Below are 24,104 nucleotides of genomic sequence, written 5' to 3' on the forward strand. Positions count from 1 at the left end.
ATAATCTGTCTGTAAACAATTGTTTGAAAAATTGATCGTGTCGTGCACAAAATAGATGTCCTACCCGACTTGCCAAAACAATAGTTTGTTAACTAGAAATTTGTGGAGTGGTTGAAAAACTAGTTTTAATGAATCCAACCTAAGTGTTTGTACACTTCCGACATCGACTGTTCATGTAGGTAGAGTTAAAGTGACTATGCATAGATTATAAACAGGGAGTTGCAGAAGCATAAAAGTGGGGGGACATCGCAAATAGCCTGGGTAGCCATTTGATGAGGTGTTCAGGAGTCTTAGGGCTTGGTGGTAAAAGCTGTTGAGAATAGTTTTTACCTACATCTGGTGCTCGGTACCACTTGCCGTGCAGTAACTGAGAGAACAGTCTATGACCAGGGTGGCTGCAGTCTTTCAATAATTTTTAAGGCCTTACTCTGACACCGCCTGTTAAAGAGGTCCTGGATGGCAGGAAGCTTGGCCCCAGTGATGTGGGCCGTACGCACTAACCTGTGCCTTGTGGTCAGAGGCCGAGCAGTTGCCATACCAGGCAGTGATGCAACCAGTCAGGATACTCTCGATGGTGCAGCTGAGAACCTTTTGAGGATCTGAGGACCCATACCAAATCTTTTCAGTCTCCTGAGGGGAACAGGCTTTGTATTGCCCTCTTCACCACTGTCTTAGTGTGTTTGGACCATGATAGTTTGTTGGTGATGTGGACACCAAGGAACTAGAAGCTCTCAACCTGCTCCCCTACAGTCTCGTCGATGAGAATGGGGGCATGCTCGGTCCTCCTTTTCCTGTAGTCCACAATCATCTCCTTTGTATTGATCACATTGAGGGAGAGGTTGTTATCCTGGCACCACACGGCCAGGTCTCTGACCTCCTCCATGTAGGCTCATCATTGTCTGTGATCAGGCCTACCACTGTTGTGTTGTTGTCAAACTTAATGATGGTGTTGGAGTCGTTCCTGGCCATGCAGTCATGAGTGAACAGGGAGTAGAGGAGGGGACTGAGTATGCACCCCTGAGGGGTCCCCGGTGTTGGGGATCAGCGTGGCAGATGTGTTGTTACCTACCCTTACCACCTGGGGGCGGCCCATCAGGAAGTCAAGGATCCAGTTGCAGAGGGAGGTGTTTAGTCCCAGGGTCTTTAGCTTAGTGATGAGCTTTGAGGGCACTTTGCTGATGAATGCTGAGCTGTATTCAATGAATAGGATTCTTAGATAGGTGTTCCATCTGTCCTGAATGTAAAGGGCTGTGTTGAGTGCAATAAAGAATGCATCATCTGTGGATCTGTTCGGGGCGTATGCAAATTGGGGTGGGTCTAGTGTTTCCGGGATAATGGTGTTGATGGGACCAGCCTTTCAAAGCACTTCATGGCTACATTTACATTTACATTTAAGTCATTTAGCAGACGCTCTTATCCAGAGCGACTTACATGAGTGCTACAAATGTGAATGCTACGGGTTGGTAGCAATTTAGGCAGCTTACCTTAGTTTCATTGGCACAGGGACTATGGTGGTCTGCTTGAAACATGTTGGTATTACAGACTCAGTCAGGGACAGTTTGAAAATGTCATTAACCTGTCTGGGCCAGTGGGACGCTTGCGTCCCACCCTAATCAACAGCCAGTGGAATCGCGTCGCGCTAAATGCAAAACCTCATAAATGCTATAACTTCAATTTCTCAAACATATGACTATTTTACACGGTTTTATAGATACACCTCTCCTGAATCGAACCACGTTGTCCGATTTCAAAAAGGCTTTACAGCAAAAGCAAAACATTAGATTATGTCAGCAGAGTACCCAGCCAGAAATAATCACACAGCCATTTTCAAAGCAACAAGCATGCATCACAAATACCCAAAACACAGCTAAATGCAGCACTAACCTTTGACAACCTTCATCAGATGACACTCCTAGGACATCATTTTACACAACACATGCATTTTTTGTTCGATAAAGTTCATATTTATATATAAAAACAGCATTTTACATCGGCGCATGACGTTCAGAAAATCTTTTCCCTCAAATGCTTCCGGTGAATTAGCGCTACAATTTACAAAATTACTATTCGAAAACATTGTTAAAATGTAATATTGTCATTCAAAGACTTATAGATTAACATGTCTTCAATGCCATCGCTTTGCCAGATTTGAAAATTACTTTACTGGGAAATCACACTTTGCAATAAACGACGTGGTATGCCCAGAAAAAAAGTCTAGGCTATAAATGTTGGAGCCATCTTGGAACGATCAACCATCAAAAATACTATTGTAAATAATCCCTTACCTTTGATTATCTTTATCAGAAGGCACTTCTAGGGATCCCAGGTCCATAACAAATGTAGTTTTGTTCAAAAAAGTTAATAATTTATGTCCCAATAGTGTTAGCGCGCTCCGAAGGCTAGTGAAAATGTACCGTGTGCGTCTGACTTGTCGTCAGGAATGAGCAAAAAAAATATATTTAAGTTCGTTCAAACATGTCAAACATTGTATAACATAAATCTTTAGGGGCTTTTTCAACCAGGGCTTCAATAATATTCCATTGGGACGGTTGCATTGTTTTTCAAAACGTTTCGAAAAGGGAGAGTAGCCATTGGCGCCGACGTCACAATGGTAATGGCCCATCCCCTTTGACCAATATCAACAACCTCTCTTTGGGTCAGTTACTACCATAGAAGACTCAAACCACTTTGTAAAGACTGGGGACATCTAGTGGAAGCCATAGGAAGTGCTAAATGATTCACAAGCCCCTGTGTGTTTCAATGGCAAATGTTTGAAGTGATATCCACACATCAGATTTCAGTTTCCTGTCAGGATTTGTCTCAGGGTTTTGACTGCCATATGAGTTCTGTTATACTCACAGACACCATTCAAACAGTTTTAGAAACTTTAGGGTGTTTCTATCCAAATCAAACAATTATATGCATATTCTAGTTACTGGGCAGGAGTAGTAACCAGATTAAATCGGGTACGTTTTTTATCCGGCCGTGCAAATACTGCCCCCTATCCCTAACAGGTTCTGTGTCATGTCACCACTTCTTTATTGACGGAGTCACTGGTGCTTCCTGCTTTAGTTTTTGCTTGTAAGCAGAAATCAGGAGGATAGAATTATGGTCAGATTTGCCAAATGGAGGGTGAGGGAGAGCTTTGTACGCGTCTCTGTGTGTGGAGTAAAGGTGTTCTTAAGTTTTTTATCCTCTGGTTGCACATTTAACATGTTGGTGAAAATGAGGTTAAACGGATTTAACGGATTTAAGTTTCCCTGCATTAAAGTCCCCGGCCACTAGGAGTGCTGCCTCTGGATGAGCGCTTTCCTGTTTGCTTATATACTGTACAGCTCATTGAGTGCGGTTTTAGTGCCAGCATTGGTTTGTGGTGGTAAATGGACAGCTATGAAGAAAATAGATGAAAACTCTCTTGTTAAATAGTGTGGTCTACAGCTTATCATGAGAAACTCTACATCAGGCGAGTAAAACCTAGTGGCTTTCTTACTATTAGGTTGCATGCACCTGCTGTTGTTTTCAAATATACACAGTTCGCCACCCCTTGTCTTACCGGAGACGCGGTTCTATCTTGCCGATGCAGCGTAAACCCCGCCAGCTGTATGTTATTTATTTTGTCGTTCAGCCACGAGTCTGTGAAATATACAGTGGCTTGCGAAGGTACTAACCCACCTTGGCATTTTTCCTATTTTGTTGCCTTACAACCTGGAATTAAAATGAATTTTGGTTGGGGTTTGTATCATTTCATCAACACAACATGCACACCGCTTTGAAGATGCAAAATATTTTTTATTGTGAAATAAAGACGGAATAAGACAAAAAAACTGAAAATTTGAGCTTGCAAAACTATTTACTCCCCCAATGTCAATATTTTGTAGAGCCACCTTTTGCAGCAGATACAGCTGCAAGTGTCTTGGCGTATGTCTTTATAAGCTTGGCACATCTAGCCACTTTTTGCCCATTCTTCAAGGCAAAACTGCTCCAGCTCCTTTAAGTCATACCACAGATTCTCAGTTGGATCGAGGTCTGGGCTTTGACTAGGCCATTCCAAGACATTTAAATGTTTCCTCTTAAACCACTTGAGTGTTGCTTTATCAGCATGCTTAGGGTCATTGTGTCACGCCCTGACCTTAGAGACGTTTATTTTCCTCTAGTTTGGTTAGGTCAGGGTGTGATGTGGGGTGGGCAATCTAGTTTTTCTATTTCTTTGTTTTGGCTGAGTGTGGTTTCCAATCAGAGGCAGCTGTCCATCGTTGTCTCTGATTGGGAATCATACTTAGGCAGCCCTTTTTCCCTCTTTGAGTTGTGGGATCTTGTTTTTGTGTTGTGCCTGTGAGCACACCATTACTTCATGTTTCGTTTGCTTCTGCATTTGTTTTGGTGAGTTTCATTTATTAACACGTGGAACTCTACGCACGCTGCGCCTTGGTCTACTCAATTTGACGATCGTGACAGAAGATCCCACCACAAGAAGACCAAGCAGCGTGCGCCTACGGGGAAGACGAGGTGGACATAGGAGGACATCCTGGATGGCACAGGATCCTGGATGTGGGAGGAGATCCAGGCCGTAAGGGATCGCCTCCCATGGGAACAGGTGGAAGCAGCGAGGGAGGAACAGTGATGAGATAGGGAGGCACGGCAATGAAGGAAGCCCGGGAGGCAGCCCCAAAAAAATTTGGTGGGGGGCACACGGGGAGTTTGGCAGACTCAGGGTGGAGACCTGAGGCAACTGCCCGTGCTTACCGTGGGGAGCGAGGGATGAGGCAAGCACCGTGTTATGCGGTGATGTGCACTGTGTTGCCAGTGCGCACTCACAGGCCGGTGCGATCTGTGCCCGCGCCCTGCAGTTGTCGAGCTGGGTTTAGCATCCAGCAAAGACAGGTTGTGCCAGCCATACGCTACAGACATTCAGTGCGCCTCCACGGCCCAGTATATCCTGCGCCAGTTCTGCGCACTGTGTCGCCAGTGCGCCTGCACAGCCCAGTTCGTCCTATGCCAGCGCTCCGCCCTTGCCGGGCTAAAGTAAACATCCAGCCAGGACGGGTTGTGCCAGCCCTAAGCTCCAGACCTCCAGTGCGCCTCCACGGCCCAGTATACCATGTGCCAGCTCTGCACACCCGGTCTCCAGTGCGTCTCCCCAGTCCGGTGAGACCTGTTCCAGCTCCACGAAAGAAGCCTCCAGTGATGATCTATGGTCCGAAGCCTCCAGTGATGATCCATGGCACGAAGCCTCCAGTGATGATCAATGGCCCGGAGCCTGTAGTGATGATCCATGGCATGAAGCCTCCAGTGATAATCCATGGTCTGGAGCCTCCAGTGATAATCCATGGCACGAAGCCTCCAGTGATGATCCATGGCCCGGAGCCTGTAGGGATGATCCATGGCATGAAGCCTCCAGTGATGATCCATGGCCCAGAGCCTGTAGGGATGATCCATGGCACAAAGCCTTCAGTGATAATCCATGGCCCGGAGCCTCCAATGATAATCCATGGCACGAAGCCTCCGGTAATGATCCATGGCCCGGAGCCTCCAGTGATGATCCATGGTGTGGAACCTGTAGCGATGATCCATGGCACGGAGCCTACAGCGAAGTCCCCCGGTCCGGAGCCTCCAGAGACGTTTCCCAGTCCAGAGCCTCCAGCGATGTCCCCCGGTCTGGAGCCTCCAGCGTCAACCCCCCGGTCCAGAGCCTCCAGCGACGTTCCCCTGGTCCGGAGCCTCCAGCGACATTCCCCCGGTCCGAAACCTTAAAAGTTAAAGAGCCCCCTCTCCTACCTTACCTGCCTACCCATTACTTACCTAACTAGCACCACATGGTGCGCTAACCAAAATACAAGAGGTGGTCCGCCCAGGTCTTACCTATTGTGCATAGACAGTAAATGCTACGGGTTATGTATGCCCGCAGGCCTCTTTCGTAAGCACTCCCTAGGTGCCTTCCCCTTTCCCCCTGGGAACAAATGAAATAGAATAATACAAACGTAAGTAAACAATTTCAAGAATCAAAACACTGCGTCCTATTGGCACACACATACCTCAGATCAGCGGCTTCAAAATACTTAGCCTCTATGGGCTAGGTGGGACGTCACCGTCCCACTCTATTCAACAGCCAGTGGAACAGCGTGGCGCGAAAAACAAAAACCTCAAAAATACAATAATTTCAATTTTTCAAACATACGACTATTTTACACCATTTTAAAGATAGGACTCTCGTTAATCTAACCACATTGTCCGATTTCAAAAAGGCTTTACGGCCACAGCAAAACATTAGATTATGTTAGGAGAGTACATAGCCCAAAATAATCACACAGCCATTTTCCAAGCAAGCATATGTGTCACAGAAACCCAAAACACAGCTAAATGAAGCACTAACCTTTGATAATCTTCATCAGATGACACTCCTAGGACATTATGTTATACAATACATGCATGTTTTGTTCAATCAAGTTCATATTTATATCAAAAAACAGCTTTTTACATTGGTGTGTGATGTTCAGAAAATGTATCCCCACCCGAAAACCTCCGGTGAGTTTACTAAATTACTCATCACAAACGTTGACAAAATACATAACAATTATTTTAAGAATTATAGATAGAGAACTCCTTTATGCAATCGCTATGTCAGATTTTAAAATAGCTTTTCGGCGAAAGCACATTTTGCAATATTCTGATATCACGGCTAGATATTTTGACACCCGCCAACTTCGAGGCACACTAAACTCAGAATTAGTATTAGAAGAATTGTATTACCTTTGCTGATCTTCATCAGAATGCACTCCCAGGACTGCTACTTCCACAAGAAATTTTGTTTTTGTTCCAAATAATCCATAGTTATGTCCAAATACCTCCGTTTTGTTTGTGCGTTCAGGTCACTATCCAAAGGGTAACGCGCGAGCGCATTTCGAGACAAAGACATTCAAAATGTTCCATTACCGTACTTAGAAGCATGTCAAACGCTGTTTAAAATCCATTTTTATGGTATTTTTCTCATAAAATAGCGATAATATTCCAACCGGACAATAGTGTATTCATTCAAAGAGGGAAAAAAAACAGCGTGGTCTCGTGAATGAGCATATCCAATTTCTTTGTCACCAGGCAGACCACTGACAAACTGAGCTACTGTACTCTGCCCAGAGACAGGAGATGCCTCAATCCGCTTTCTGAAGGCTTTGGAGAGCCAATGGAAGCCTTAGAAAGTGCTACGTAACCCCACAGATACTGTAGTTTCAATAGAGAATCTAAAGAAGAACTACAAATTCTCAGACAGGCCACTTCCTGCTTGGAATCTTCTCAGGTTTTTGCCTGCCATATGAGTTCTGTTATACTCACAGACACCATTCAAACAGTTTTAGAAACTTTAGAGTGTTTTCTATCCAAATATACTAATTACATGCATATTCTCGTTTCTGGGCAAGAGTAGTAACCAGTTTAAATCGGGTACATTTTTTATCCGGCCGTGTCAATACTGGCCCCTAGCCCTAACAGGTTAACCTCTACTTGGTGGGAAAACTGACAGAAACTTACCGTTTTGAGTCCCCAGCTCTGTGTCTTTCATGACTTGTAGCTCAACTAGGCATACAGCATCAGGGACAGCCACTGCTCAAGCATATAGTCTCATTTGAACAACCTTGTGGACTCTAAAGCCTTGTGGATTCTTCAGCAATCCTTTATTTAGTTTGAGGTGACAATGACTGCGTTTATACAGGCAGCCAAATATTTTTTTTTACTAACTATTCTTTTGACCAATCAGATGAGCTCTTTTGCCAATAATTGGGGAAATATCATAATTGGGCTGCCTGTGTAAAACGCAGTTAATGTTAGTTGACGACATTGCTATGTTCAGCTTGGAGGTAGCAAAGCTACGTTGTGATGTTGTACAGTTTTTACTGCATCTTCTCCTAAGGACTTTAGAAAATGTATTTATTACCAATACAATGTTTTACTTTAAAATGCACCAAAACAAATATGATTATGTTCAATAAAGAAAGTCTGAGAAAGACAAGAAGACTGCATTATAATGTGAAATATACAGTAAGTAATATGAACATGACAGTCACAGTATAGCAGTTCTATTGTTGCCATAGCGCCATGAAGCAGCCTACATCAAGACCCCCCCCCCCCTCCATTTGCCTTCAGAACAGCCTCAATTTGCTGGGGAATGGACTTTACAAGGTGTCGAAAGTGTTCGACAGGGATGCTGGCCCATGATGAGTCCAATGCTTCCCACAGTTGTGTCAAGTTGCCTGGATGTCCTTTGGTTGGTGCACCATTCTTGATACACACGGGTAACTGTTGAGCGTGAAAAACCCAGCAGAGTTGCAGTTCTTGACACAAACCGGTGTGCCTGGCACATACTACCATACCCCGTTCAAAGGCACTTAAATATTTTGTCTTACCCATTCACCCTCTGAATGGCACACATACACAATCCTTGTCTCAATTGTCTCAAGGCTTAAAAATAATAATTTAATTAACCTGTCTCCTCCCCTTCGTCTATACTGATTTGAAGTGGATTTAACAAGTGACATCAAATAGGGATTATAGCTTTCACCTGGATTCACGTGGTCAGTCTATGTCATGGAAAGAGTAGGTGTTCATAATGGTTTTTTACACTCAGGGTATCTATTTAATTTGTTTAGAGTTTTTTTTATGAAAACAATTCAGTGATAGTTTTTGAGTTAAACTATATTGTAGTCTTGACTCATGGAGTTGCTGGACTCCGTTTGTGTTGCTTCAAATGATGCAGCAACACAGCACTGTTTTTTTCTTCAACGTGCCCTAGTAACCTGAGTGTGGACCCTCATGCTGGCTCTCTAGGTACATGAGCAGCCACTTATAGTCAGCGGTCTAAGGTCACTAAGTCACTACATTTCAGTGCTAGAAGCATCACTACAGACCCTGGTTCGATTCCAGGCTGTATCACAACCGGCCATGATTATGAGTCGCATAGGGCCGCACATAATTGGTCCACCATCGTCCGGGTTAGAGTTTGGCCGGGGTAGGACGTCATAAGAATTTGTCTTATCCGTTGTGTAGTCTTAATATTATGTATGCTCCCCTTGTCCTAAGGGTAGAAAATGACCTGCCTTCACTAAACCCTTACATTTTTTAGCAAGAGATAGCACTTGTATGGCCTAAGAAAGTAGCAGAAATGTGCAGAAAGTTGTTTTGAATGCATTTTATTGAAGGGTAACTAACAGTCTTGACCTTTTTTGGCAACATAGTGACATATTCGTACATACTGTACAATGAGGAATTCAACAACAAAATACTAGTCCTCTCCCATTTTTTGAACCATTCCCCCCAGCCACAAGGCGTATAAACAACAATAAATAATAATTAAATAAGATAATAGATACAAAACAAAAATGTGAAGAACAAAGATCAATCAACTTTAATTAGCACATGTAGGACAGTATGCAAGTGTGTGTGTGCATGGACTTTGCAGATGTATTTCTCACATGTGCAGCACATAGTATTTGTTTTACAGTCCTTCTTTAGGGGGCAGAATTGGCATCTCCTCCTCTTGCTGCCCCAGCTGCATCCTCAGGTGAATCAGGACAAGATTCAGCCCCCTGAACAGCTTTCACAAGCGCTGCAGAGGCTGCTGTGCGGGGGAGACGCTTCCTTCTTTGAATGTGTGGGGTTACAAGTGCCTTTCTTAGCTGCTCCAGGAACACCCTCCTCTTGTTCTGCTTATCAGGCATCCAGGTAGAGTTGATCTTGTTCTATATCATGAAGGCATTGTATGAGGACACATCCTCCTGAGAACATCCTCCTGCAGCTGTAAGTTCCAATCTCCTTGTCCAGGTTGTCCACACCTCCTTTGTTGTGGTTGTAGTCCAGGAAGATGGCTGGCTTCCTGTCCTCACGATCACTGATCTCAGGTGTTTTGTGCCATGTCCACGTTCCTGTTCCTCTTTGGGAGGTAAGAAACTAGAGTGGTGGTGGGGTGAAGGCAAACTTTGATGAGAAGGCCTCTCTCCCCTTTGTTGCAAGGAGTGCAGGGGGGAACTATGGCTTGTTCTTTCTAACTGTGCCAACCATTACATTTACATTTACATTTAAGTCATTTAGCAGACGCTCTTATCCAGAGCGACTTACAAATTGGTGCATTCACCTTATGATATCCAGTGGAACAACCACTTTACAATAGTGCTTCTAAATCTTTTAAGGAGGGGGGGGGGTTAGAAGGATTACTTTATCCTATCCTAGGTATTCCTTAAAGAGGTGGGGTTTCAGGTGTCTCCGGAAGGTGGTGATTGACTCCGCTGTCCTGGCGTCGTGAGGGAGCTTGTTCCACCATTGGGGTGCCAGAGCAGCGAACAGTTTTGACTGGGCTGAGCGGGAGCTGTGCTTCCTCAGAGGTAGGGGACCAGCAGGCCAGAGGTGGATGAACGCAGTGCCCTTGTTTGGGTGTAGGGCCTGATCAGAGCCTGAAGGTATGGAGGTGCTGTTCCCTTCACAGCTCCGTAGGCAATCACCATGGTCTTGTAGCGGATGCGAGCTTCAACTGGAAGCCAGTGTAGAGAGCGGAGGAGCGGGGTGACGTGAGAGAACTTGGGAAGGTTGAACACCAGACTGGCTGCGGCGTTCTGGATGAGTTGTAGGGGTTTAATGGCACAGGCAGGGAGCCCAGCCAACAGCGAGTTGCAGTAATCCAGACGGGAGATGACAAGTGCCTGGATTAGGACCTGCGCTGCTTCCTGTGTGAGGCAGGGTCGTACTCTGCAAATGTTGTAGAGCATGAACCTACAGGATCGGGTCACCGCCTTGATGTTAGTGGAGAACGACAGGGTGTTGTCCAGGATCACGCCAAGGTTCTTAGCACTCTGGGAGGAGGACACAAGGGAGTTGTCAACCGTGGTGATCTTCCTCTTCAGGAACTGCTGGCTGAGTTCAATCAGTAGAACACATCATCTCAATTTATCATTCTGTGTGTGTATGTGTGTCTTTGTGGTTTTTGTGGTGTGTCAATTATTTTATAACTGCCGCGTCAAAAATGACCATAAGACAATCTTTGTACCCTGGTGGTGTACAGCTTTCATGGAAATATGAACAAAGGTGATGTTTCACTTTTTCTAATGTTGGGGTCACTTCTGGAAAATGAATCAAATTTAAAGTAGATAAATGTCATTTAGGGGGTTTTCTCTGCTGTTAAACATAATGGCGGGTCATTTTTTACTTGCCTAGTTAAATAAAGGAAAAAAATATATTAAAAAAATACATTTGTTAGTGGTGTTATGACAGATTGATCTGAGTCAATACCATGTTCCCTCAGTGAGTCACTAAATCTACAGTCCCACTGCCTCCATATGTGACAACCAATCACAGGCTGTGTCAAACCACCTCAGTCCACAAAACAGATGTTGAAAAAAACGAAGAAATCAAAGGATCAATTTTGAGAGAGAATATTCTCCCAAAGACTAACTAAACATTTGTTTTTCTTTCTTTCTCTTCTTTCTTCATTTAGTTATGGGCGGTTTTGAGGAGGGTGAGCGCGCCCAGTCGGTCTCTCAGGGGGAGGGGGCAGTGGTTCCCGCACCACGCATCAGGAGCTTTCCCCAGCCGCAGGTCACATGGTTCAGAGACGGACGCAAGATACCGCCCAGCAGCCGCATGTAAGATGCATGATGATGATGTCTCTTATGCAGCTATCTCTCTCTCTCTCTCTCTCTCTCTCTCTCTCTCTCTCTCTCTCTCTCTTCTTCTTCTTCTCTCTCCCATTCTCTCTCTTCTTCCCACTTCCACTCTCTCTCTTCTTCTCTCTCCCACTCTCTCTTCTTCTCTCTCCCACTGTCTCTTATGCTCTCTCTTCTTCCCTCTCCCTCTCTCTCTCTCCCTCTCTCCTTATCTCTCTCTTCTCTCTCCCACTCTCTCTCTTCTCTCTCCCACTCTCTCTTATTCTCTCTCTTCTTCCCTCTCCCATCTTCCCTCTCCCTCTCTCTCATTGTTGTCAAATAAAATGTTATGTTTTTATACCTCAAGATGCTGTCTATTTGATAAACAATAGCTATGTTGTCTATTATGTGTTAGTGTGAATGGGTTGTTCATTATGTTGTGTTTCATATCAGTTGGCTCCATCTGCGTGTTTTATGTGTCTAGGGTGCCGTAAGGTTGTTAGTGCATGTGTCTGAGAGTGACATGGAGGACAGAGAGAGGAAGAGAAGGAGAGAGGGAGACAGAGCGTGATAGATTGCATGTTCTGTCTGTTTGTAACTATGTCTCCATCACTTGAAAGAGGTCTCGGCCTCAGTGAAATGTACTCCCAGGGCCTCTCCTCTACTCTCCATTTATTCTGCCCTCTAATGGAGGCGAGGCAGCGAGGGAGACTTGTTTACCAGTTTAGAGAGAGGCCTGGTACTATCAGACTACATTGGGGCTAGATAGGGGGGCTCTGAGAGGGGGAATAGGAGTGTGAGGCTCTGAGTGCCTGGCGGCGCCACTGAAAGCCTCAAATGGGATTCTTGTCTTGGCATTCTACCTCTTAAACTAAAAAAGGGGACAAATAGAGAGGTGCTTTTGGAAAGAGGCAATAGCTTTCTGTCTCTCTGGCACTCTCACTGACTTGGCAGCCCCGAGTGGGAGACTGGGAGCACTGCTCATTTACAGTGAAAGGATTGGCTCCAGATATACAGTACCAGTCAAAAGTTTGGGCACACCTACTCATTTAAGGGTTTTCTTTATTTTTACTATTTTCTACATTTTAGAAAAGTAGTGAAGACATCAAAACTATCAACTAAAAAATATAGAATCATGTAGTAACCAAAAAAGTTTTAAACAAATCAAAATATATTTTAAATTCTACAAAGAAGGCACCCTTTGCCTTGATGACAGCTTTGCACACTCTTGGCATTCTCTCAAGCAGCTTCATGAGGTAGTCACCTTGAATGCATTTCAATTAGCAGGTGTGCCTTGTTAAAAGTACATTTGTAGAATATCTTTCTTTCTTAATTAATGCGTTTGACCCAATCAGTTGTGTTGTGACAAGGTAGGGGTGGTATACAGAAGATAGTCCTATTTGGTGAAAGACCAAGTCCATATTATGGCAAGAAAAGCTCAAATAAGCAAAGAGAAATGACAGTCCATCAATACTTTAAGAAAAGAAGGTCAGTCAATGTGAAGAAAAAAAATAAATTCAAGTGCAGTCTCAAAAACCGTCAAGCGCTATTATGAAACTGGCTCTCATGAGGACCGCCACAGGAAAGCAAGACCCAGAGTTACCTCTGCTGCAGAGGATAAGTTAATTAGTTAACTGCACCTAAGAATGCAGCCCAAATAAATGCTTCACAGAGTTTAAGTAACAGACACATAAACTGTTGAGAGGGGACTGTGTAAATCAGGCCTTCATGCAAAGAAACCACTACTAAAGGACATCAATAATTAGAAGAGACTTGATTGGGCCAAGAAACATGAGCAATGGACATTAGATCGTTGGAAATCTTAGATTTTTGGTTCTGACCACCATGTCTTTGTGAGACGCAGAGTAGGTGAACAGATGATGTCCACATGTGTGGCTCTCTCTCTCAATGCCAAGGGGCTTCATTGGCATGGGAAACATGTCTACATTGCCAAAGCAAGTGAAATAAACAATAAACAAATGTGAGAAGAAACAACATCAACAAAAAGCGATTCGAAATTCGTAGTAAGTACTGCACTCAAAAAGGTTTAAAAAGATAAAGACATTTCAACTGTTCAATTATCAGCTATGAAAAGTGTGTTAGCAATGTGCAAATAGTTGGAGTACGAACAGTGAGGGAAGATAAATTAACAGATAAATATTGTTGGTATTTCCAAATTTGTTTGTGCTATACTGAATGCCCTTTTCTCATGGCAATGGGCCACAAATCTTACTGCTGTGATTGCACACTGTGGTATTACACCTAACAGATATGGAAGTTTATCAATGTTTGGTTTGTTTTCAAATTATTTGTTGGTCTGTGTGATCTGTGGGAAATATGTGTCTCTAATATGGTCATACTGAAAGGAGGTTAGCAAGTACAGCTCAGTTTCCACCTACAGTTGAAGTCGGAAGTTTAGATACACTTAGGTTGGAGTCATTAAAACTTATTTTTCAACCAAACCACAAATTTCTTGTCAACAAACTATTGTTTTGGCAAGTCGGTTAGGACATCTACTTTGTGCATGACACAAGTCATTTTTCCAACAATTGTTTACAGACAGATTATTTCACTTATAATTCACTGTATCACAATTCCAGTGGGTCAGAAGATTACATACACTGAGTTGACTGTGCTTTAAACAGCTTGGAAAATTCCAGAAAATGATGTCATGGCTTTAGAGGCTTCTGATAGGCTAATTGACATAATATGATTCAATTGGAGGTGTACCTGTGGATGTATTTCACGGCCTACCTTCAAACTCAGTGCCTCTTTGCTTGACATCATGGGGAAATCACAAAATAAATCAGAAAAAAATGTAGACCTCCACAAGTCTGTCTCCTAGAGATGAACATACTTTGGTGCGAAAAGTGCAAATTAATCCCAGAACAACAGCAAAGGATCTTGTGAAGACGCTGGAGGAAACAGGTACAAAGTATCTATATCCACAGTAAAACAAGTCCTATATCGACATAATCTGAAAGGCTGCTCAGCAGGGAAGAAGCAACTGATCCAAAACTGCCATAAAAAAGCCAGACTACAGTTTGCAGCTGCACATGGGGACAAAGATCGTACTTTTTGGAGAAATGTCCTCTGGTCTGATGAAACAAAAATAGAACTCTTTGGCCATAACGACCATCGTTATGTTTGGAGGAAAAAGGGGGAGGCTTGCATGCCGAAGAACACTATCCCAACTGTGAAGCACGGGAGTGGCAGCAGCATGTTGTGGGGGTGCTTTGCAAAATAGGTTTCATCATGAGGGTGGAAAATGATGTGGATATATTGAAGCAAAATCTCAAGGCATCAGTCAGGAAGTTATACTTTGGTTGCAAATGGGTCTTCCAAATGGACAATGACCCCAAGCATATGTCCAAAGTTGGCTTAATATGTCCAAAATGGCTTAAAGACAACAAAGTCAACGTATTGGAGTGGCCATCACAAAGCCCTGACCTCAATCCTATACAAAATGTGTGGGTAGAACTGAAAAAGCGTGTGCGAGCAAGGAGGCCTACAAACCTGACTTAATTACACCAGCTCTGTCAGGAGGAATGGGCCAAAATTCACCCAATTTATTGTGGGAACCTTGTGGAAGGCAACCCAAAACGTTTGACCAAAGTTAAACAATTTAATGGCAATGCTACAAAATACTAATTGAGTGTATGTAAACTTCTGACTCACTGGGAATGTGATGAAAGAAATAACAGCTGAAATAAATCGTTCTCTTCACTATTATTCTGACATTTCACATTCTTAAAATAAACGGGTGATCCTAACTGACCTAAGACAGGGGATTTGTACTTGGATTAAATGTCAGGAATTGTGAAAAACTGAGTTTAAATGTATTTGGCTAAGGTGTATGTAAACTTCCTACTTCAACTTTAATTTTGTGGCACATTTCCTGTCTTCTCTTGAGAGCCAAGTCTGCCTATGGTGACCTCTCTCAATAGCAAGGCTATGTTCACGGAGTCTGTACATTGTCAAGGATTTTTGTCATTTTGGGTCAGTCACAGTGGTCAGGTATTCTGTTTTTTGGTTTATTCTTTCCAGTGTATTAAATAGTTATCTTTTTCCTTTCTCATGATTTGGTTGGGTCTAATTGTGTTGCTGACAGGCGTTCTGTGGGGTCTGTTTGTGAACACAGCCCCAAAAAAAGCTGGTTTAGGGGACTCTTCTCCGGATTAATCTCACTGTAGGTTAGGGCTTTGTGCAGGAATATGTGGGAATCACTTCCTTTTAGGTGGTTGTAGAATTTTTAACAGCTATTTTCTGGACTTTGATAACTAGTGTGTATACTCCTAATTCTGACTCGTGCATTGTTTGGGGTTTTAAGTTGTATACAAACTATGTTTTTAAAGAATTCTGCATGAAGAGTCTCAATTGGGTATTGTCCTATTTTGTGAATTATTTGTTGGTGAGTGGATCTCAGACCTTACCGCCATATAGGGCAATGGGTTCCGTAACTGTTAAGTATTTTTTGACAGATCCTATTTGGGATGTCAAGTGTTATGTTCCTCTTGATGGCATAGAAGGCCCTTCTTGCCTCATCTCTTAGATTGTTCACAGTCTTGTGTAAGTTACCTGTGGTGTTGATAGTTAGGCCGAGGTATGTATTCTTCTTTGTGTGCTCTCGGGCAACAGTGTCTAGATAGATTTGTATTGGTAGTCCTGGCAACTGGACCTTTTTTGGAACAGCATTATTTTTGTCATACTGAGATTTACTGTCAGGGCCTAAGTCTGATAGAACCTGTGCAGAAGATCTTGATGCTGCTGTAGGCCCTCTTTGGTTGGGGAAAGAAGCACCAGATCATCAGCAAACAGTCAACATTTGATTTCCACGTCCAGTAGGGTGAGGCCGTGTGCCCTCACCAATTAATTCATATAAATGTTGAAGAGGATGGGGCTCATGCTGCATCCCTGTCTGGAAGATGAGATTGTTTACGTATCCATTGTTGTCAGTAAATAAGCATATCTGGATTTTCTTTGAGGAGCTTCTCCTTGTACCTTTTACATGCAGGATAAAAAAAAAATCTGTGGGGGGGACTGTACTTAGATTGCCTCTGCATAGGGGTGTGGCCTCTGGATAGGGGTGTGAGGCCTCTTTGTTTGGGTTGTGGAGGCTGTGGTGCTCTGCTGCCATTGTATTCAAGGGCATTCACACCTCTTACTTCACACCTCATTGCAATTTGAAGTTGCTGACGGGATGTCTGCAATGTACTAACTAAGCATTTGAGTCTTCATATAGTAAGATATATTTTATTACGATATCAAGAGATTATTGTAATATAGTTATTTTCATTCTTGGCACTTGGAAATAACTACGGATTGGAAATTTTCTCACTCAGATGTAGGTTGGCCGCTATTTGTAGTTTTTTTCTGTGCTTTATCTCCTGCTTGTTATGTTGCTGGGTTTGCCTTGGCAGTCTTGATCTCCTGGTTGTTGTGTTGCTGGTTAGTCCTTGGCAGTCTTTTTATGCTGGTTGTTGTTTTGCTGGGTAGTCCTTGGCAATCTTTGGAAGTAGGAATCCTTTCAGGTATTTTTGTCCAAATTCAAGGTTCTACGCTTGAAGTATCGATTTGGATTGAAGGAAATATGTGTCTCTATTATGGTCATACATTTGGCAGGAGGTTAGGAGGTGCAGCTCAGTTTCCACCTCATTTTGTGGGCAGTGTGCACATAGCCCGTCTTCTCTTGAGTGCCAGGTCTGCCTATGGCAGCCTCTCTCAATAGCAAGGCTATTCTCACTGAGTCTGTACAGCCAAAGCTTTCCTTAATTTTGGGTCCGTCACAGTGGTCAGGTATTCTGCCACTGTGTACTCTCTGTTTAAGGCCAAATAGCATTCTAGTTTGTTCAGTTTTTTTTGTTAATTCTTTCCAATATGTCAAGTAATTATCTTTTTGTTTCTCATGATTTGGTTTGGTCTAATTGTGTTGCTGTCCTGGGGCTATGTTGGGTCTGTTTGTGAGCAGATCCCCAGGACCAGCTTGCTTAGGGGATTCTTCTCCAGGTTTTTAATATTTTTAAATGGAATCATTTATTTAACTAGGCAAGTCAGTTAAGAACACATTGTTATCTACAATGACGGGCTACCCCGACCAAACCCGGACAACGCTGGGCCAATTGTGCGAGGCCCTATGGGGGAATATGAGGGTATTGATAATGAGGCAATATACAGTACCACCAATCTATCACTATCTTTGATCTGTCTCTCTCTGTCGCTCTCTGTCTCTCTGTCTCTCTCAATTCAATTTCAATTTAGGGGGCTTTTTTGGCATGGGAAACAAATGTTTACATTGCCAAAGCAAGTGAAATAGATAATAAACAAAAGTTAAATAAACAGAAGTTAAATAAACAATAAAATAATTAACAGTAAACATTACAAAAGTTACAAAATAATAAAGAGATTTGTCTCTCTCTAACCTTCTACGTGAGGTGTAATGTGCAGCAGGCTCTACAGGGTTTCGCCTCACTACGTCTGTCTTTCTTTTCTGTCCTCTCTCCTCTACCACTAAAGAACAGGGCCTTCCCTGAATCGCAGCAGTAATAAGATGGAAACAATCCATCATCTTCTAAAATCTAACACAATTGACCCTAGGGGTATCACTTCTTCTCCTGATCTTCTTTGGCACATTGATGCTGTTCAGAGAATATTTCTATTACACTGTAAAATGCAGTGCGGGTTGGACCTGGGAGTTTGGTGTGTGTGTGTGTGTGTGTGTGTGTGTGTGTGTGTGTGCACGTGTGTGTGCACGTGTGTGTGTGTCACGTTGGACCTAGTAGGGAGTCTCGATACCTGCCTGGGGGGAGGGAGTTTGGATTCCAAGGACATTGGGCGGGTTTAGTTGTGTGAAGGTGTAGCCTACTGCTTGGAGAGAGATTCTGGGGAGTGGTGGGAACATTTTCCTCAACATTCAAAGGCATATTGGACTGGTCTCCCTTGATCGAACAGGGAAATTAACATATTTGTATCTCTTACAATGGATGTGTAAAGTAAAGGAGTTCCATGGTGGTTCAGAGAATTCCCCATCTCGGCTCCCCTGCCTCCATTTTCCCCTTGATAGAGGCAATGTCTCATAGTGGGCCTGCCACTACTCTCTCTCTCTCTCTCTGCCACGCTGCCTAAGCAGCTGTTCTTTATGGCATCCACTGCTCTGTCCTTTCAGACTGTGAATGTCCTTGTCACAGAGAAAGACTTCTATGCATTAGTTGAGTTCTTTACACTTTTCATATTGATCCTTTAGGACCATTGTGGATCTGCAACAACAGAAATATGTCCCTTTCTCACCTTAACTGAAATGAGCAGTCATCTGTTCACAAAAGAAAACCCAAACTGCTTTCTTTGTCTCTTATCCGATTTTCTGAAATTGATTGAAATCAACTGTCCTGGACAGGTTTGGTGTCTCGAATTCTAGCCGATCTGCTCTGCACTAGATTGGTTTAGACCGACTGGATCCCATGCTCATTGGAATACAGTGTGCCAGGACTGTGTGAGGCCGAGGGGAGAGAAAGCACTTATTTAGCTCTAATAGCCATTACTCTTCTCTTATTGAATGGGAATGCAATTGAAGGGCCTTGTCCATTTGGCCGCTGTGATTTGTTATGTTATTCCCGAGACTTAATGTGCTGTATAATCAGAGCCCCCTTCGGTAAACCCATTTACCTGGAATTGCACCGCACCGTTTTCCAGATTGGAATGTGAATCAGGCACAGGGAGGAGTACAGGACTCAGGCGGGCCCTAGAATACGTTTTCATCCTGAAATGTCTCTCTCGTCTCTTCTCAAGACGTTAAGACATGGATTTATCTCTGAGTGCTACGGCCCGATCTAACGCGGTGTACCTAGAAAGTCACAGAGAGGAGAAGACGAAGGAGGAGGAGGAACAACGATGCTGTGCTGACACCCGCTGTGCAATTATCAATTTGCTGCTTGGAGAGAGTGGTCAATTAATGGGTCTGCCTGAGACATCCACCTCTTGTCAGTCTAATATGGATTCTGCATTACTCAATGTGGTGTGTGTGTGTAGTCTTGTACATCTGTGTGTGCGTATATGTGTGTGTGTGCAGGTGTGTGTAGTCTTGCGTGTGTGTTTTTTATGTGTAGTGTTTGTATGTGTGTGTGTGTAGTCGTGTGTGTGTGTGTGTGTGTGTGTGTGTGTGTGTGTGTGTGTGTGTGTGTGTGTGTGTGTGTGTGTGTGTGTGTGTGTGTGTGTGTGTGTGTGTGTGTGTGTGTGTGTGTGTGTGTGTGTGTGTGTGTGTGCGTTCAAACGTATGTGTGACGGAACAGACCAAACTCTTCATCTGCCTCACACTGACTAGTTGACCTGGCGAACAGGGAGGAGTGGTCAAGGAGAAATATGTCCTGGTGGAGTACTGTAGGTGTGAGGAGGCTGACGTGGATGGCAGGAGATCTGATTGATCTGGCACTGTGTCTCAGACATCGAGAGATGAAAATGAATTGTATGAATACTCAATAGCTTAGTTCTGAAAATAACTCCAGCAGTAGGGAGTGGAAAGTCAAGCAGCCAGCTACAAATCATGAGAGCTCCCGGGCAGAAAAGCGAGTGGCTGTTTTTATGAGCACCGGCCTCCCTTCTCTCTTCCATGTCTCCCCTTCCCTCCCTCCCTCCATCTACCTTGGAGCTGTAGGTTTTCATCAGAGCGATATGTTGTGGAGCGATGGAAGGCAGGGTGTCGGCACTGGTTTGAGTCATATTTGTCCCAGGCCTGTCTGCCGCTTGATCCCCCCCGACCTCTGTCTCTACTGGGGGAGGTTGGCGGAGGCTGGCTCCGGCCATGGCTATTTGTCTGTAAGTAATCGAGGTCTGAGGTGGGTGTCGGGGTGAGGGGGGGGGGGAGAGATGGAGGGTGGGGGGTGGAGACAGAGAGAGAAAGAGACCACCACAACATACAGTATGACATTACACTCTTCCATTGTGTGTGTCTCAGAATAGTGTGGACACTGTCACACTATGTCAACAGCGTTTTACACTCATACACTTCAAGCACACACACACAAACACACAAGACTACGCGCGTGCAAGCACACGCACCAACACACATACCGATATTGATGGGAGCTGGTACAGAATTATTATCAATGTTAGCTGTCAATCACTTTCCTCCCCCATGGCATCAAATAAATAAATTAACCCTAGATAGGAAATAATTACAAATGGAGTTACATGACAACTCTAGGCATCAGCACAGCACAGCCAGGCTGGGCTCTTGTACCAACTGTCTAGGCGGCCAACATTTCTTAGAGCTGTTGCCTGCTGTACAGCCTTCTGCCTTGCAGCCTTCTGCCTTGCAGAGCTAGTAGGCCTAGCCTATAGAAAGCTGATGGGATCCTCCTTTTTTAATAGAGGCCATCAAAACTCTTTCTCACGCAATTGCATAGCCTATAGAAATGTTGAGCAACATGCTCTCATGAAGTGTTTGATTAGATTTTTGAATATTTGCATTGATGACAGAGTGATTAGAGGGACAATAGAGTGCTGAGTACCAGGCAGTTGTAAAGTTTGGTAGGCTACTAATGACCATGAGCAGCATAAGAGCTTGGAGAAGCCTAATTAAACAGACACATGGAATTTCAGTGACGTCATGACTCGTGTTGACCGGTGTGGCAGTAATATCGTCATCGTAACAGCCCTAGTACAGAGACGTATATTAAGATTGTGGCTGGGAGAGGTAGAGAGAGAGAGAGAGAGAGCATTGTTAAGCCCTCTTTCAAACACTGCTCTATCGCCACACCAAACACAAAAATTCAAAACTTTCTCTTTGGAAGAGCTGGATAGAGTGAAACATTGCAGTGCACCAAGATGGTTCAGCAGCCTCTGCCGCTTTTTCAGCGCGGGTGAAGCACACAGTCTGGAGAAATGGTAATTTCATAATAATATATAGAGCAGCAGGTAGCCTAACAGTTGGGCCGGTAATCAAAAGGTTGATGGTTTAAATTATACATTGCTTGTTTTGTCAAAACTGAAAATAGGCAGACTATTGGAATTTTAGCAACCATGAAATGACGGAGCAATTTCTGCATATTGCACCTTTAAATTATGTATTTTATGTTAATTGTATGCAAATAAAGGTTGCTTCGCTACCACACCAACAACAAAAGCACAATCATGGCCTCGGATTTGCAGGTGTTCGCTTTAGAACTGACCCAGGGTCTGTTTCTGTAGTGACAGAAGAAACGCTAAAGCTCACAGTTAGTGTAGTTTCTGGTGCTCTTTGAAACCAGGAAATGACAGTAAATACACAACTTCTCAACAGAGAGGTTGAAACATTCATAACCGATGTTCACTACATTAACATATATGTTGTTTTGTAATCTCGGAAGAAAATGGAATGTCTAAGTTACATAGTATCCTTAATATCACTATTGCTAGCAGAACTCATGGTTTATTTTAGGGATGAGAAGACTCTTTGTGATTCTTTAGTAAAAGGGAGTTACGAAATCTGAGGACACGTCACGTTAACCAAGACACATTAAACCGATCATATTCACTGTTTCAAACATTAACTTCCGCACTGCACAGGTGTGTGAATCATCTTTTGTATTTTTAGTCCAATAAACTTTGTGGTTTCTTCAACAGAAGAGGTCACTGTTATGCCTGAATTCTGTGTCGTTGAGAGCGGTTGTATGAAACCAATTGGTACATCAAGCAAAGCTGTTAACCGTACCAGACCACTTCTAACTTGCCATAAATTCAGTGTATGAACAGTGCATTATGTATCTTTCACTGCAGATTATATGTTTACAAGTATTCAGGTACACAGTGTGAGTATTCTAGTCCTACTGCCTGTTAACACAGTGAATATCTATCCACTATACTAACTATATTCATCCCGGGCCAGTTTCTTATCCTTTAAGCTACAGGCATCGCTACGCAGTGTCCCTGTTTTGGAAAGGTCCCGGGAATCACCTGGGATTCATTTAACGCACTGGACAGTCCACATCCCTAAGGGAATCCATAATTGATCACTATAGCGATGGTCCAGCATGTGTTTCCAAGGCGATGAGCTAGGACGATGGTATTAAATATTAACCGTGGATCATAAGCCTCTGCTCAGTCAGTCCTGCGAAGCGCTTTGGGGCGACAGACAGTTTTGAGGCCTATACAACGCTCAGGGAATCCCAAATGAAGCCTCTCTCGCTTGGAGATACAGTACTTTAAAATCAATCAGTCGAGCGGTTGGAACTCGTAAGTCATGGTAAAAACCCAAAGAACAGGTATACATCACCAATAACACCCTGTCGCTTCCTTACATCACCTCGATCTCTCTCCTCTACTGGGAGCCATTCTATTGTTTTCCACATGCAGCATTGGAGAGATAATGTGTGTTTTTATTATGGGTTCAGCTCAGACACACCAACCTGGTCTTAGATAATTTCGTATTATTCTGTATGTAAATCCGAGACAATCCATTTGGTATGATATGTGTTCATTTGTGGACGTCAATCACCCATTTTCAATGGTATAATATGGATTGTAATCTGTAACATATGTTACAAAGATGCAAAATATACAATATGTTACACAAAATGTATTTATTCCATTTTAGAATAAGGCTGTAATGTAACAAAACGTGGAAAAATGAAGGGATCTGAATACTTTCTGAATGCACTGTATAAGGTAATGTAAGTGATCCCGGATAAAATGAACAAACTTACAAATAGGAAAAGACGTAGGAGGACTATCGGCACAAAACATGAAATTGTATTTCCAGGCATTTCACCCCATATTAAATTGGTTTAGACATGATTCTTCCGCCCCTGGCTGAGTATAGAGAGAAATATGGTGTCTCCTATTGCCCTGGAAGAGGTGGTCTTCACTGATACTGTATATCCCTTAAACAATGTGAACTATGCTTTGGTTCTATTATTACACACATAATCGCTATTTGGCGCAAAATTAAAAAACAATATAACTGGGAATCAAAATGGCATGCCCATACTCCAATATTTCACAATTACGCCTTGCAATCTGGAGGGCGGCTTTTTGCATCACCCCAATGGTCAAAATCAAATCAAATGTTATTTGTCACATGCGCCGAATACAACAGGTGTAGACCTTATAGTGAAATGCTTACTTACAAGCCCTTAACCAACAATGCAGTTATAAGAAAAATAAGTGTTAAAAAAAAATAGATCAATAAAAACAAAAGTAACTAATAATTAAAGAGCAGCAGTAAATAACAGTAGCGAGGCTATATACAGGGGGTACCAGTCCAGAGTCAATGTGTGGGGGCACCGGTTAGTCGAGATAATTGAGGTAAAATGTACATGTAGGTAGAGTGACTATGCGTCAATAATAACCGGAGAGTAGCAGCAGCGTAAAAGGAGGGGGGGGGGGGTAGCCATTTGATTGGCTGTTTAGGAGTCTTATGGATTGGTGGTAGAAGCTGTTAAAACCTGTTGGGGCTAGGGGGCAGTATTTGCACGGCCGGATAAAAAACGTACCTGATTTAAACTGGTTACTACTCTT

General features: G+C 43.3%; 1 protein-coding gene across 2 annotated transcripts in view; it reads left to right on the forward strand.

Moving 5' to 3' along the window:
• The window catches only part of LOC106610476 (protein sidekick-2), a 184,772-nt gene that overhangs the window by 41,842 nt on the left and 118,826 nt on the right, over positions 1 to 24,104 (forward strand). For both annotated transcript variants that reach the window (XM_045724513.1, XM_045724510.1), the window contains exon 3: positions 11,471 to 11,618. In XM_045724513.1, the coding sequence (XP_045580469.1) occupies positions 11,471 to 11,618 (148 nt within the window). The remainder of the gene's footprint in view (positions 1 to 11,470; positions 11,619 to 24,104) is intronic.

The sequence above is a fragment of the Salmo salar genome, chromosome ssa01, assembly GCF_905237065.1.
Source record: "Salmo salar chromosome ssa01, Ssal_v3.1, whole genome shotgun sequence".
In the NCBI taxonomy this organism is placed as follows: Eukaryota; Metazoa; Chordata; class Actinopteri; order Salmoniformes; family Salmonidae; genus Salmo; species Salmo salar.